We start from the raw sequence: 14,996 nt of genomic DNA on the forward strand, positions 1-14,996 counted from the left end.
GCGATTCAGACAGTTAGCAGGCCGATGCTAACAAGCTAACAGTTAATAGGCCGGGGCTAAACAAGCTAGCAGTTAGCAGACCGGGGCTGGCAAGCTAGCAGTTAGCAGACCGGGTTGGCAAGCAAGCAGTTAGCAGGGGCTAGCAGTTAGCAGACCGGGGCAGGCAAGCTAGCAGTTAGTAGACCGGGGCTAGCAAGTTAGCCTTTGGGGGTCGTCGCGATGTCTGTTTTTGCCTCTTCGTGCGGTGACATCGATAGACCAGTCGTGGAATTAGTAGGGTTCCAAGTAGCTCTAGGTAGCTAGCAGGCCTAGCAGGTTAGCAGAATGGGCCTTCAGCGGGCGTCGCACCTGAGGGGCCTGTTGGAATCCTCGGGCAGATTATGTCGGTATTCCAGTCGTAGAGGATCGGCGGGGTTCCGTGCCCCGTACCGGCAGTAGAAGGGGTCCGGATATTGTAGCCCAGGAGTGGGTTTCGGTGGTAGCACAGGAGCCCTGGCCGGGCTAGCTTCAGGCTAATTGATGCTTGCTCCGGGATGGAAACGCTAGCCAGGAGTGGTCACCCGGGATCGCGGTTAGCTAGTTGCGAAGATCCAGATGAAAATGTTCAGAGTTTGCGGTAGGAATCCGGGGATATGGAGAGAAATAGGTACGTTATGCTCTGGTTTGAGTCACGTTGTTCGAACTGGCGAGAGCTTTCCGAGCTAAAGGTTAGCTGATGACCGCTAGCAATGGTTTGCTAACTGATAGCTGGTAGGTAGCTTAGCTGGCTAGTTTCAGTTGAGGGATTCCAGATCCGAAGTAAATAGGAATACTTTTGAAAAAAGCAGATCAACGCCACATTGGGTTAGGCGGGTTGCAGGAGAGTATTTAGAAGTTGAGGTTTAGGAAAATATTTTAAAAAGATATGCGAAGAAAAATATGTAAAACATATATATACAAGGGACAGGACAAAGACAAAGACGTCTGACTGCTACGCCATCTTGGAAATCAATGGCTTTAAGCAATGGCTTTTTTCTGGCCACACTTCCGTAAAGCTCAGCTCTGTGGAGTGTACAGCTTAAAGTGGTCCTATGGACAGATACTCCAATCTCCGCTGTGGAGCTTTGCAGCTCCTTCAGGGTTATCTTTGGTCTCTTTGTTGCCTCTCTGATTAATGCCCTCCTTGCCTGGGCCGTGAGTTTTGGTGGGCTGTCCTCTCTTGTTGTGGTGCCATATTCTTTCAATTTTTTAATAATGGATTTAATGGTGCTCCGTGGGATGTTCAAAGTTTTTTATATTTTTTTTATAACCCAACCCTGATCTGTACTTCTCCACAACTTTGTCCCTGACCTGTTTGGAGAGCTCCTAGGTCTTCATGGTGCCGCTTGCTTGGTAGTACCCCTTGCTTAGTGGTGTTTCAGACTCTGGGGCCTTTCAGAACAGGTGTATATATAAAGTATATGTATACGTATATGTATATATAAGTATATGTATATATAATGCACTAAGTAGATGTCCTAACCGACTTGCAAAAAAGTTTGTTAACAACAGTACATACAGTTGAAGTCGGAAGTTTACATACACTTTGGTTGGAGTCATTAAAAGTCGTTTTTCAACCACTCAACAAATTTCTTGTTAACAAACTATAGTTTTGGCAAGTCGGTTAGGACATCTAATATGTGCATGACACAAGTAATTTTCCCAACAATTATTTACAAACAAATTATTTCACTTATAATTCAACTGTATCACAATTCCAGTGGGTCAGAAGTTTACATACACTAAGTTGACTGTGCCTTTAAACAGCTTGGAAAATTCCAGAAAATTATGTCATGGCTTTAGAAGCTCCTGATAGGCTAATTGACATAATTTGAGTCAATTGGAGGTGTACCTGTGGATGTATTTCAAGCCCTACCTTCAAACTTAGTGCTTCTTTGCTTGACATCATGGGAAAATCTAGCCAAGATCAGCCAAGACCTCAGAAAACAAATTGTTGACCTCCACAAGTCTGGTTCATCCTTGGGAGCAATTTCCAAACAATAGTACGCAAGTATAAACACCATGGGACCATGCAGCCATTATACCGCTCAGGAAGGAGACGCGTTCTGTCTCCTAGAGATGAACGTACTTTGGTGCGAAAAGTGCAAATCAATCCCAGAACAACAGCAAAGGACCTTGCGAAGATGCTTGAGGAAACGGGTACAAAAGTATCTTTATCTACAGTAAAACGAGTCCTATGTCGACATAACCTGAAAGGGCCGCTCAGCAAGGAAGAAGCCACTGTTCCAAAACCGCCATAAAAAAGCCAGACTACAGTTTGCAACTGCACATGGGGACAAAGATCGTACTTTTTGGAGAAATGTCCTCTGCTCTGATGAAACAAAAATAGAACTGTTTGGTCATAACGACCATCGTTATGTTTGGAGGGAAAGGGGGAGGCTTGCAAGCCAAATTACACCATCCCAACCATGAAGCACGGGGGAGACAGTATCATGTTGTGGGGGTGCTTTGCTGCAGGAGGGACTGGTGCAGTTCACAAAATAGATGGCATTATGAGAAATGAAAATTATGTGGATATATTGAAGCAACATCTCAAGACATCAGTCAGAAAGTTAAAGCTTGGTCACAAATGGGTCATCCAAATGGACAATGACCCCAAGCATACTTCCAAAGTTGTGGCAAAATGGTTTAAGGACAACAAAGTCAAGGTATTGGAGTGGCCATCACAAAGCCCTGACCTCAATCCTATAGAACATTTGTGGGCAGAACTGAAAAAGCGTGTGCGAGCAAGGAGGCCTACAAACCTAACTCAGTTACACCAGCTCTGTCAGGTGGAATAGGCCAAAATTCACCCAACTTATTGTGGGAATCTTGTGGAAGGCTACCCGAAAAGTTTGACCCAAGTTAAACAATTTAAAGGCAATGCTACCAAATACTAATTGAGTGTATGTAAACGTCTAACCCACTGTGAATGTGATGAAAGAAATTAAAGCTGAACTAAATCATTCTCTCTACTATTATTCTGACATTTCACATTCTTAAAATTAAGTGGTGATCCTAACTGACCTAAAACAGGTAATTTTTACTGGGATTAAATGTCAGGAATTGTGAAAAACTTAGTTTAAATGTATTTGGCTAAAGTGTATGTAAACTTCTGACTTCAACTGTATATAGGAAGTGATATATAAATGGACTAGTTTCATACTGAAACCTCCTGTATTGTATCTTTATATTTATGGGCAGTAGAAAGTCCCTGGGGATGTGATGGGATGTTTCAGGACGTCCTGATACAGACAGTTACATCACACACTGTGAAGGCATGGCATTCACTAAGACATTTCACATATTTCTTCAAAGTAATTCTTCAAAGTATTTATAGAGCAAGTTGTGTTTGTGTATGTGCTTAGTTCATTCAGTCATTTTCCAAACATTACAGTTTCTAGATCTCTCCCATAATTTTCAACCAATTGCAGTCAGGTGTTCATTGTCAAGTGGTTCTTGTTTTCTATATGTCCAGCTAATTAAAGTGATGATCCAAAGGTTTTGTATCATTTCAGCCAGTAGTTTTGAAAGTACAGATGTAGGATCTTCATTTGATCATTCTTTTGTTTATGAAAATTGACCTGCACAGCAGGAAATGCAAATGTGTAGTGTATTCTAGGTTTAAAAAGGCTTTTAAAGTTTGTAATTTCACCTTTTAACTTTCAGACTTGATTTACCCTAACATAAAATGTATCAACTCCTACAAAAAAATATCAATTCATTATAAACGACATAATAATTCAAATTTCCTGTTGCAACATGATTATTTTCCTGCTGTAGCAAATTGGCTCAAATTAATATCTGTAGTGCTCACGAGCCAAAATGGGTCACTAAAAACTGTGAACAGTTGTGTTTAACATCATCCATTTCGTATGATATGCTACGAATTGTATTTCGTACAATATGTTACGAATTTATAAATGCTTACCGTTTTTCTCAATTGCTTACACAGATTCTTGGAACAACTCACCATTTTCTTAAATCCTCACACACAATTTTATAAAACTCACAGCCAATGGTACAAACATCTTACTTCTGGGTCCCAATTCAAACTTACTCCTCAGACAGCACACACAAGCTGTCAAAAACACAGACTACTGTACATGACTGTTTGTTACACACTGGAGGGATTAATTCAAAACACTGCTACCAAAATGTTTAGAATGGGTTTTCAGATAAATCATTTGGAACTTTGTAAAATCACAGGACTGACTGTGTTATCACCCAAATGTGCTCTATATGTGGAAACGTTGCCATCGATGTCATTTGTTGTCCCATTTCCTCGTGCATCAAGTTTGCACAATGGTCATGGATCCTAAAACGGATACGAGTTGACTACCAATGTTTGACTAGTAGCCGACCAGCTCTGTGAAAAGAGACATTGGGGGTCTTTACTGAATTGGCGCTTTTAATTTGATGGTTGCTATGAAATGATGAGTGAGGGGAAAGAGGGAGGGCGGGCAGGCCGGCGGAGAGAAAGTTCCTGGAAGACTAGACTCGCTGGTTCACCGTCCCCAAACAGACATGAGCGTGCCACACACACAAACACACACACACACACACACACACACACACACACACACACACACACACACACACACACACACACACACCTGACTGATTGTCAGACATAACAGAACCGGATTTAGCTGTAGTGCAGCACCGATTACGCAGACGGGACTCTCTCTCCTCATCGACCCCGTTCCCTCTCACAGTGTGCGGAGGAAAGAGAGAGAGTGAAAAGGCGCCTCTGATTATTCAGACTGAACGGAGGCATGAGCGATACCCCCCTCCTACTCTCTTTCTCTGCGCCGGAACCCGGGTGACTGGAGCGCGCGTGTCACAGTGACAGCTCCACCAACGAAAGAGACGAGACAGATTATCGGGGAACGGCCTCTGTAGCTTTGTTGAACACTCCGTGCTGCAACAGCAAACACCAAAAACTCACGCGCTCTTTTCAGAGAACGGACACAGCTTCTGCTGCGCCTGTGTCTGTCTGTCTGCATGCACTAGAGATAACCTATAAACTCGGAGACTGGATTTACAGTTATACATCCACGAACTAAACCGTCTGGAATCTATCAGGAAAATAACGGTTTTTTTTCTTCCAGGGGCGCAATACACCTGTCGACAGCATCTAACTCTGCTCGGTAAATCTGCTCGAGACGTTCTCAATGCCATCAGATACCGCCACACTAAACACCCTCGCCTCTCCCCAGAACTGAAAGGAGAGTGAAAGGAGAGAGGGATAGTCGAGAGAGGGGAAAGGGAAGAAGGAAAGAGAGATATAAATAATACATATTCTTTACCAGGAGCTAGATTTCTCATTTTACTAGAACATTAGCATGGCAACCTAGGTCATCAACAGGCTACAAATCCTACCGCCCGGACTATTTAACGGACCCTCAGTGCATTACTCATGCTTATTTCTGTAAGCAACCTGAAGGATTAATTTAATAATAAAGAAGAAACACTTTTTATTGAAGTTCCATTTTCCCGGAGGAGTAGCTGAATATCCTCCCCTCCCCTTGGTCGGACTCGGACTGAGAGGAGGGACACTTGACTCTGCTTCACCTGGTGAAGAGTCCGGTAAGCCGGACGGACCGACGTCCGCACACACGCGAACCCCTGCGCATGGGGGAGCGCAGCCCCATAAGGTCGGATGTCGTGCAGCACGTGCTATTACCTGGTCATCAGCTCCACACACCTGAGCAACGGCCACTTCCGGCGTGTGAAGGGTGTCTTCAGGGGACCACTCTGTCGCACGGCCTCCAACCAATCACCGGTAATGTACCTCTGTGTGTGTGTGTGTGTGTGTGTGTGTGTGTGTGTGTGTGTGTGTGTGTGTGTGTGTGTGTGTGTCTGTCTGTCTGTGTGTGTGTCTGTCTGTCTGTCTGTCTGTCTGTCTGTCTGTCTGTCTGTCTGTCTGTCTGTCTGTCTGTCTGTCTGTCTGTCTGTCTGTCTGTCTGTGTGTGTGTGTGTGTGTGTGTGTGTGTGTGTGTGTGTTGAAAATGCCAAGCCTTCTAAGATACTTTGGTGCTCAGGTGGAACCTTCTTTCTCTACAGATGGTGGTGCTGGCAGACTATCCTTCTAAGGGACCATTCGAAATTTAGGCAATTGTTACCTGGAGGCAAATGGGGGAGTGTCATGCTTTTTCGATTTCAGTCAGCTGGAGGGTTTAGTATTTATTTATTTTTTATCCAGGGGAGGGTCATGTCATTTTTTATCGATTAAATGTAAGCATTTGTCAGTATTTTGGAATTTAGGTATTGAATTCGACTATGTGTAACTTTAGTGTACAACCCTGCTCTCTCTCATCTCCTCGCTTAGCCCAACTGTGTGGGCATTTAGCGTTTGCCTTTCCATTGGCTGTTTGATCAGTCCCTCTTTGTGTTTGGCGTATCCAGAAGGTGGGCGTGTAGAGTATCTGGCGAATAAAATAGCACGTGTAGTGATGAGGTAGGGCGCTGGCACGCAACAGAATTGCTGCGTTCAAAACAACTGGGAACTCTGAAATCTCCGACTTCCATCTTCAGTGCGCTCTCTTCCGACTTCAGATTAAACTCTGAATTCAAAGTCGGAAACTATGGCATCTTTCTAAAGCTCAGACTTTCCGACCTGAAGATCACTGATGTCATGATTTAAACTTTTTTTTAAATCTGAGTTCCCAGTTGCTTTCAAAGCACCAAAAAACAAGCATGGCGCAATACAATTAAGCAAGGAACACAGCTTGTGAAAAATGATCTTCACACTAATGTATAGGTTTCTTGCAGTCTGTTACGGCTGTCGTCTTCCTCCTCGGACGAGGAGAGGAGAGAAGGATCGGTGGACCAATACGCAGCGAGGTAATTAGACATAAATGATATTTATTGAAACACGAAGACGAAATACGAAAACACTTGGAAATTACAAAATAACAAACACGACGTAGACAGACCTGAACATGGAACTTACATAACTACACGCAGAACTCACGAACAGGAACAGACTACATCAAACGAACGAACAGCCAAGACAGTCCCGTGTGGTGCACATACACAGACACGAAAGACACAGGAGACAATCACCCACAAACAACCAGTGAGAACAACCTACCTTAATATGACTCTCAATTAGAGGAAAACGCAAAACACCTGCCTCTAATTAAGAGCCATACCAGGCAACCCAAAACCAACATAGAAACAGCAAACATAGACTGCCCACCCAAAACTCACGCCCTGACCATCACACACATACAAAACAACAGAAAACAGGTCAGGAACGTGACAGAACCCCCCCCTCAAGGTGCGAACGCCGGGCGCACCAGCACAAAGTCCAGGGGAGGGTCTGGGTGGGCATCTGACCACGGTGGTGGCTCAGGCTCCGGACGCTGTCCCCACACCACCATAGTCACTCCCCGCTTCTGTATCCCCCTCCCAATGACCACCCTCCAACTAAAACCACCTAAATGAAGGGGCAGCACCGGGATAAGGGCCAGCACCGGGATAAGGGGCAGCACCGGGATAAGGGGCAGCACCGGGATAAGGGGCAGCACCGGGCTGAGGGACTCTGGCAGGTCCTGGCTGAGGGACTCTGGCAGGTCCTGGCTGAGGGACTCTGGCAGGTCCTGGCTGAGGGACTCTGGCAGGTCCTGGCTGAGGGACTCTGGCAGGTCCTGGCTGAGGGACTCTGGCAGGTCCTGGCTGGACGGCTCTGGCAGGTCCTGGCTGGACGGCTCTGGCAGGTCCTGGCTGGACGGCTCTGGCAGGTCCTGGCTGGACGGCTCTGGCAGGTCCTGGCTGGACGGCTCTGGCTGGTCCTGGCTGGACGGCACTGGCTGATCCGGTCTGGCGGAAGGCTCTGGCTGATCCGGTCTGGCGGAAGGCTCTGGCTGATCCGGTCTGGCGGAAGGCTCTGGCTGATCCGGTCTGGCGGAAGGCTCTGGCTGATCCGGTCTGGCGGAAGGCTCTGGCTGATCCGGTCTGGCGGAAGGCTCTGGCTGATCCGGTCTGGCGGAAGGCTCTGGCTGATCCGGTCTGGCGGAAGGCTCTGGCTGATCCGGTCTGGCGGAAGGCTCTGGCTGATCCGGTCTGGCGGAAGGCTCTGTAGGCTCTTGGCAGACGGGCGGCTTTGCAGGCTCATGGCAGACGGGCAGCTTTGTAGGCTCATGGCAGACGGGCAGTTCAGGCGCCGTTGGGCAGACGGGCAGTTCAGGCGCCGCTGGGCAGACGGGCAGTTCAGGTGCCGCTGGGCAGACGGGCAGTTCAGGCGCCGCTGGGCAGACGGGCAGTTCAGGCGCCGCTGGGCAGACGGGCAGTTCAGGCGCCGCTGGGCAGACGGGCAGTTCTGTAGGGAGGAGACGGAGAGACAGCCTGGTGCGTGGTATAGGCACTGGCTGCGCTGGAGAGGAGGAAAGCTCTAACAGCGCTGGACAGGTGGGAGCAGCTGGAGAGAGAACCCGGAGAGACAGCCTGGTGCGGGGGGCTGCCACCGGTGGACTGGTACTTGGAGGTGGCACCGGGTATACCGGACCGTGAAGGAGGACACGTGCTCTTGAGCACCGAGCCTGCCCAACCTTACCAGGTTGAATGGTGCCCGTAGCCCTGCCAGTGCGGCGAGGTGGAATAGCCCGCACTGGGCTATGCTGGCGAACCGGGGACACCATTCGTAAGGCTGGTGCCATGTATGCCGGCCCGAGGAGACGTACTGGAGACCAGATACGTTGGGCCGGCTTCATGACATCTGGCTCGATGCCCAACCTAGCCCTCCCAGTGCGGCAAGGTGGAATAGCCCGCACTGGGCTAAGCACGCGTACTGGGGACACCGTGCGCTTTACCGCATAACACGGTGTCTGACCAGTACGACGCCCTCTCACTCCACGGTAAGCACGGGGAGTTGGCTCAGGTATCCTACCCGGCTTTGCCACACTCCTCGTGTGCCCCCCCCCCCCCCAAGAAATGTTTGGGTCTGACTCTCGGGCTCCCAACCGCGTCGCCGCGCTGCCTCCTCATACCAGCGCCTCTCTGCCTTCGCTGCCTCCAGCTCCGCCTTGGGACGGCGATATTCCCCTGGCTGAGCCCAGGGTCCTTTGCCGTCCAGGATCTCCTCCCATGTCCATGAGTCCTGGTTGCTCTGTTGAGCTCTCCCCCGCCGCTTGGTCCTAGTTAGGTGGGTGATTCTGTTACGGCTGTCGTCTTCCTCCTCCTCCTCGGACGAGGAGAGGAGAGAAGGATCGGTGGACCAATACGCAGCGAGGTAATTAGACATAAATGATATTTATTGAAACACGAAGACGAAATACGAAAACACTTGGAAATTACAAAATAACAAACACGACGTAGACAGACCTGAACATGGAACTTACATAACTACACGCAGAACTCACGAACAGGAACAGACTACATCAAACGAACGAACAGCCAAGACAGTCCCGTGTGGTGCACATACACAGACACGAAAGACACAGGAGACAATCACCCACAAACAACCAGTGAGAACAACCTACCTTAATATGACTCTCAATTAGAGGAAAACGCAAAACACCTGCCTCTAATTAAGAGCCATACCAGGCAACCCAAAACCAACATAGAAACAGCAAACATAGACTGCCCACCCAAAACTCACGCCCTGACCATCACACACATACAAAACAACAGAAAACAGGTCAGGAACGTGACACAGTCTCTGTCCGTGGAAGAGAGCCTTGAAAAGTTCAATGGAATTTTGGAGTTGATAGGAGATGGTTCCTCAATGCGGAAAAAAGTAAATAGATGAAATCTGGTGTTGGAGGAGATGCTACAGAATGGAGAGGATATCTGTCCATGTGGATGGCTGGACTATCTGGATGCCTACGAGTTGTTCTCCTTTTCTTTTTGAGTGATACATTTATCCTAGGCCGCCTGTTAATTCATATAAATCTGATTAGTAAAAAAATCTTTTAACATTAATGTTGTAAATGACTATTGTTACTGGAAACGGCAGATTTTTAATGGAACATCTACATAGGCGTACAGAGGCCCATTATCAGCAACCATCACTACTGTGTTCTAATGGCACGTTGTGTTAGCTAATCCAAGTTTATCATTTTAAAAGGCTAATTGATCATTAGAAGACCCTTTTGCAATTATGTTAGCACAGTTGAAAACTGTTGTTCCGATTAAAGTATCTGGAGGATCAGCATTTGTGGGTTCGATTACTGGCTCAAAATGGCCAGAAACAAAGAACTTTCTTCTGAAACTCGTCAGTCTTTTCTTGTTTTGAAAAATGTGTGAACCCCAGGAAGACCCCATGAGAGAAATTGCCAAGAAACTGATGATCTAGTACAACGCTGTGTACGACTCCCTTCTCAAAACAGCGCAAACTGGCTCTAACCAGAATAGAAAGAGGAGTGGGAGGCCCCGGTGCACACCTGAGCAAGAGGACAAGTACATTAGAGTGTCTAGTTTGAGAAACAGATGCCTCACAAGTCCTCAACTGGCAGCTTCATTAAATAGTACCCGCAAAAAATATTTATTTTTAATATTAGGCCTAATAGGCTTTTTGTGGAGAGAAGCAGGCTTGCTCTTGCTAATTGCTGAATGTAAAATTGGCCTAGGCCAAATGAACTGTCGGTGAAAGTTGCGGAGAGAATGCATCACTGGTCAGTGATGATAATATTGTTGCTCTGATGTATTAAATTGTTGCACAGGACAGACAGTGATGAGCACAGTGAAAAAGAATATCCAAACGAATTGACATCCATTAGAAAAATGGAAACCACTTGCAAACCACTTGAGCAATGAGGCAAGAAATGTCATGATGTAAAAGATGTGCAGGCTAAACAGCATTTGTGGTTGAATATCTACATTTCATTTAAATGAGAGTTTCTATATTATATTTTTCATTAGCCTACATAGTAGTATTGAAGTAGTATTAGCAGTTGTCACTATGATGACAAACACACCCTGAACGGTCTGTGTTACCACCTTAATAATAGGCCTATAGAGTGTGCAGTAGGATGCTTTGATCTGTTGATTGACAGGTGTAGGCTACTGTAGAACGATAAACTTTCAGCTAGTGTGGATGCTCGCCAACATTTTATAGTTATGTAGCCTATAGTTTATCATTATAGTTATCGTCCTTGGTGGGGACCGTTCTTATTATTGCTCAGTGGTGTGGACGGCCCCTAACACTTAAATTGGTAAATGTCGCCCTCTAGAAGATAGCATGAATATGGTATGAATACAGCAGTGTTTCTCAATCACGGATTGATTTGATAGAAATCCCGACTGCAACATTCATAGACTAAGAATTGATTTTAATATTCCCTGCTATTTGGTTTTAATTATCATTTTGGAGGGGAAAGGTTACATGCCATCCATTTTTATTTCAAAGAGGTCCAATTACCTCTAGGTATCTTCAATATAAATAACGTTCACTTCCTAACCTTTCAGAGTATTCTCCTAACCTTTCCTTAGTGTCAATGTAGCCTGGGTCTCTGGATTAGACTGGCCTTTAGTCTGAGTTGACTTCTCAGTTCCCAGACTTTATCGCCTTCTCTACATCTGTGTGTGTGTGTGTGTGTGGGGTGGGGGGATATTTGGGCATGCTCCAAGGGTCTCAAGTAATTCACACATGATTTCTGAGTTGTTAATGTGAGATGAGACGAACTGGCAGAGCTGACGGAAGAGAGGAGCAGCTGCCGTGTGAGTGTGTGTTTACTGTTCCAATTACCAGGCTGTCATGTTCGGTCTGATAAGAGGGTGTCATGAGAGAACAGAACCACTGTCTTCTACACCAGGGTCTCCCAAACTCGGTCCTGCATGTTTTGGGTCCCGCCCTAGCACTACATAGCTGATTCAAATAATCCAAGCTTGATGATGAGTTGGTTATTTGAATTATTGTAATAATAATGTGTGTGTTGTTATTTGTGTGTGTGACGTAAAGTTTGGTTAACAAACTATGCAGTGCGTGGAGTCTTGTCGTTCTTGAACAAGTCTTTAACAAAGTCTTTAACAGTTGAACCAACTTGTGAAGTGGAGTCCTGAGGCCGTATCTAAGTTGTGTTTCCATATGTACATTATTATCATCATTAGTACAGCGCTCCTGTAGCATCATCACTGGTGAGTCATTGTTCCAACCTTCATTACCACTACAAAGCTTACTTTCCTATAGTTATCTGAGGCCTGAGGGTTTAAGAGCAGCGGGGGAAGAGGGGGAGTGAGGAGAAAGGAACTAAAGAGAGTAGGAGAAAGAAGAGGAGGAATTAGAGAGGGGAGAGAGAGGAATTCTCTATACCCCTCAAGGCAAGGGACTCATTACCCCTTCAGCTCTTCTCTCTCTCTCTCTCTCTGTGTTTGGAGAGGTTTGTCAGCACAACGCAGTACCCATTTTGTTCATTGCCTTAAAGTGGCCTGATGGGGTTATTTCAACTGCATTTCAGCATTTAGACTGTTTCTTTTACCCTTATTTTACCAGGTATGTTGACTGAGAACGCATTTTCATTCATATCTACGATCTGGGGAATAGTTACAGGGGAGAGGAGGGAGGATGAATGAGCCAATTGGAACCGGTGCACTATTTGATTACTATAGCAGCACACCGCCATAACGGCTGCCGTCACTTATATGGCAAGTGTCCAATATTGACTTGCCTATAGCCAGTTAGCCACCAGGGGTCCGAACAGTGCTGTAGGAGGACATTAGTGGTGATCAGTAGAACACTTTGTGGTGGTCAGCACTGAACCAGTCTAACACTGATGTGGTGGAGCACACACACACACACACACACACACACACACACACACACACACACACACACACACACACACACACACACAAATGCACGCACGCACAAATACCATCAGGCCCAACTGAAAGCATTTCAGACTGGCACCTCTTGGCACGTATTGTGTTGAATACCAAACTGCCACTGCTAAACTTTCAGACACAGTCACAGTTCTGCTGTTTCAGCCTATTGCTGGTATATGTGTGTGTATGTTATACTGTGCTATATCGTTACTGGTGTTTCATCTGATGTCTAACATATCAGTGAAATATACCTGTACATCAAAACAGTTTTAAGATGGCGCCGAGAAGAAGGCTGACGTTTTACGTGTTCCTATCCAATTGTGTTTTTGTTTGTTTCTTTGCGTTGTTTGTAACTGATTTTTTAAACTGATTTTTTACATAATGTTGCTGCTACCATCTCTTATGACCGAAAATAACTTCTGGACATCAGAACTGCGATTACTCACCACTAACTGTCAGAATCATTTTTTTCCTTTAATGAGCCCGACGTGAACGACATACTGCTTTCCCGAGAACAGGCCCAGATCCCCGTCATTTGCATGAAGAGAAGGCGGAGAAAAGGGGGCGGATGGCGGGCTGCCTTCGGAGAATTCGTAGGCGTTCGAATAAACCCCCACTGCCTTCCATTCTGCAAGCAAACGTGCAATCATTGGAAAATAAAATCGATGACCTACACGGAAGATTAAACTGCCTACGGGACATTCAAAACTGTAATATCTCATGCTTCACAGAGTCATGGCTGAACGACGACACTTCAAATCAAATCAAATCAAATCAAATTTTATTAGTCACATACACATGGTTAGCAGATGTTAATGCGAGTGTAGCGAAATGCTTGTGCTTCTAGTTCCGACAATGCAGTAATAACCAACAGTAATCTAACCTAACAATTCCACACTACTACCTTACACACACACACAAGTGTAAAGGGATAAAGAATATGTACATAAAGATATATGGATGAGTGGTGGTACAGAACGGCATGGCAGATGCAGTAGATGGTATAGGGTACGGTATATACATATGAGATGAGTACTGTAGGGTATGTAAACATAAAGTGGCATAGTTTAAAGTGGCTAGTGGTACATGTATTGCATAAAGATGGCAAGATGCAGTAGATGATATAGAGTACAGTATATATACATATGAGATGGGTAATGTAGGGTATGTAAACATTGTATTAAGTGGCATTGCTTAAAGTGGCTAGTGGTACATTTTTACATAATTTCCATCAATTCCCATTTTTAAAGTGGCTGGAGTTGAGTCAGTATGTTGGCAGCGGCCGCTAAATGTTAGTGGTGGCTGTTTAACAGTCTGATGGCCTTGAGATAGAAGCTGTTTTTCAGTCTCTCGGTCCCTGCTTTGATGCACCTGTACTGACCTCGCCTTCTGGATGATAGCGGGGTGAACAGGCAGTGGCTTGGGTGGTTGTTGTCCTTGATGATCTTTATGGCCTTCCTGTGACATCGGGTGGTGTAGGTGTCCTGGAGGGCAGGTAGTTTGCCCCTGGTGATGCGTTCTGCAGACCTCACTACCCTCTGGAGAGCCTTACGGTTGTGGGCGGAGCAGTTGCCGTACCAGGCGGTGATACAGCCTGACAGGATGCTCTCGATCGTGCATCTGTAGAAGTTTGTGAGTGCTTTTGGTGACAAGCCGAATTTCTTCAGCCTCCTGAGGTTGAAGAGGCGCTGCTGCGCCTTCTTCACAACGCTGTCTGTGTGGGTGGACCAGTTCAGTTTGTCCGTGATGTGTACACCGAGGAACTTAAAACTTTCCACCTTCTCCACTACTGACCCGTCGATGTGGATAGGGGGGTGCTCCCTCTGCTGTTTCCTGAAGTCCACAATCATCTCCTTTGTTTTGTTGACGTTGAGTATGAGGTTATTTTCCTGACACCACACTCCGAGGGCCCTCACCTCCTCCCTGTAGGCCGTCTCGTCGTTGTTGGTGATCAAGCCTACCACTGTAGTGTCATCCGCAAACTTGATGATTGAGTTGGAGGCGTGCATGGCCACGCAGTCGTGGGTGAACAGGGAGTACAGGAGAGGGCTCAGAACGCACCCTTGTGGGGCCCCAGTGTTGAGGATCAGCGGGGTGGAGATGTTGTTACCTACCCTCACCACCTGGGGGCGGCCCGTCAGGAAGTCCAGGACCCAGTTGCACAGGGCGGGGTCGAGACCCAGGGTCTCGAGCTTGATGACGAGTTT

At 46.4% G+C, this 14,996-nt stretch overlaps 1 protein-coding gene across 1 annotated transcript in view; it reads left to right on the forward strand.

The window, feature by feature from the left end:
• The first annotated feature begins 4,658 nt into the window (after positions 1–4,658).
• Positions 4,659–14,996, forward strand: part of LOC139564695 (G patch domain-containing protein 8-like) — a 68,959-nt gene continuing 58,621 nt past the window's right edge. The window contains exon 1 of the mRNA XM_071384459.1: positions 4,659–5,806. Coding sequence (XP_071240560.1) covers positions 5,684–5,806 — 123 coding nt within the window. The 5' untranslated portion in view covers positions 4,659–5,683. The remainder of the gene's footprint in view (positions 5,807–14,996) is intronic.

The sequence above is a fragment of the Salvelinus alpinus genome, chromosome 35, assembly GCF_045679555.1.
Source record: "Salvelinus alpinus chromosome 35, SLU_Salpinus.1, whole genome shotgun sequence".
Lineage (NCBI taxonomy): Eukaryota > Metazoa > Chordata > Actinopteri > Salmoniformes > Salmonidae > Salvelinus > Salvelinus alpinus.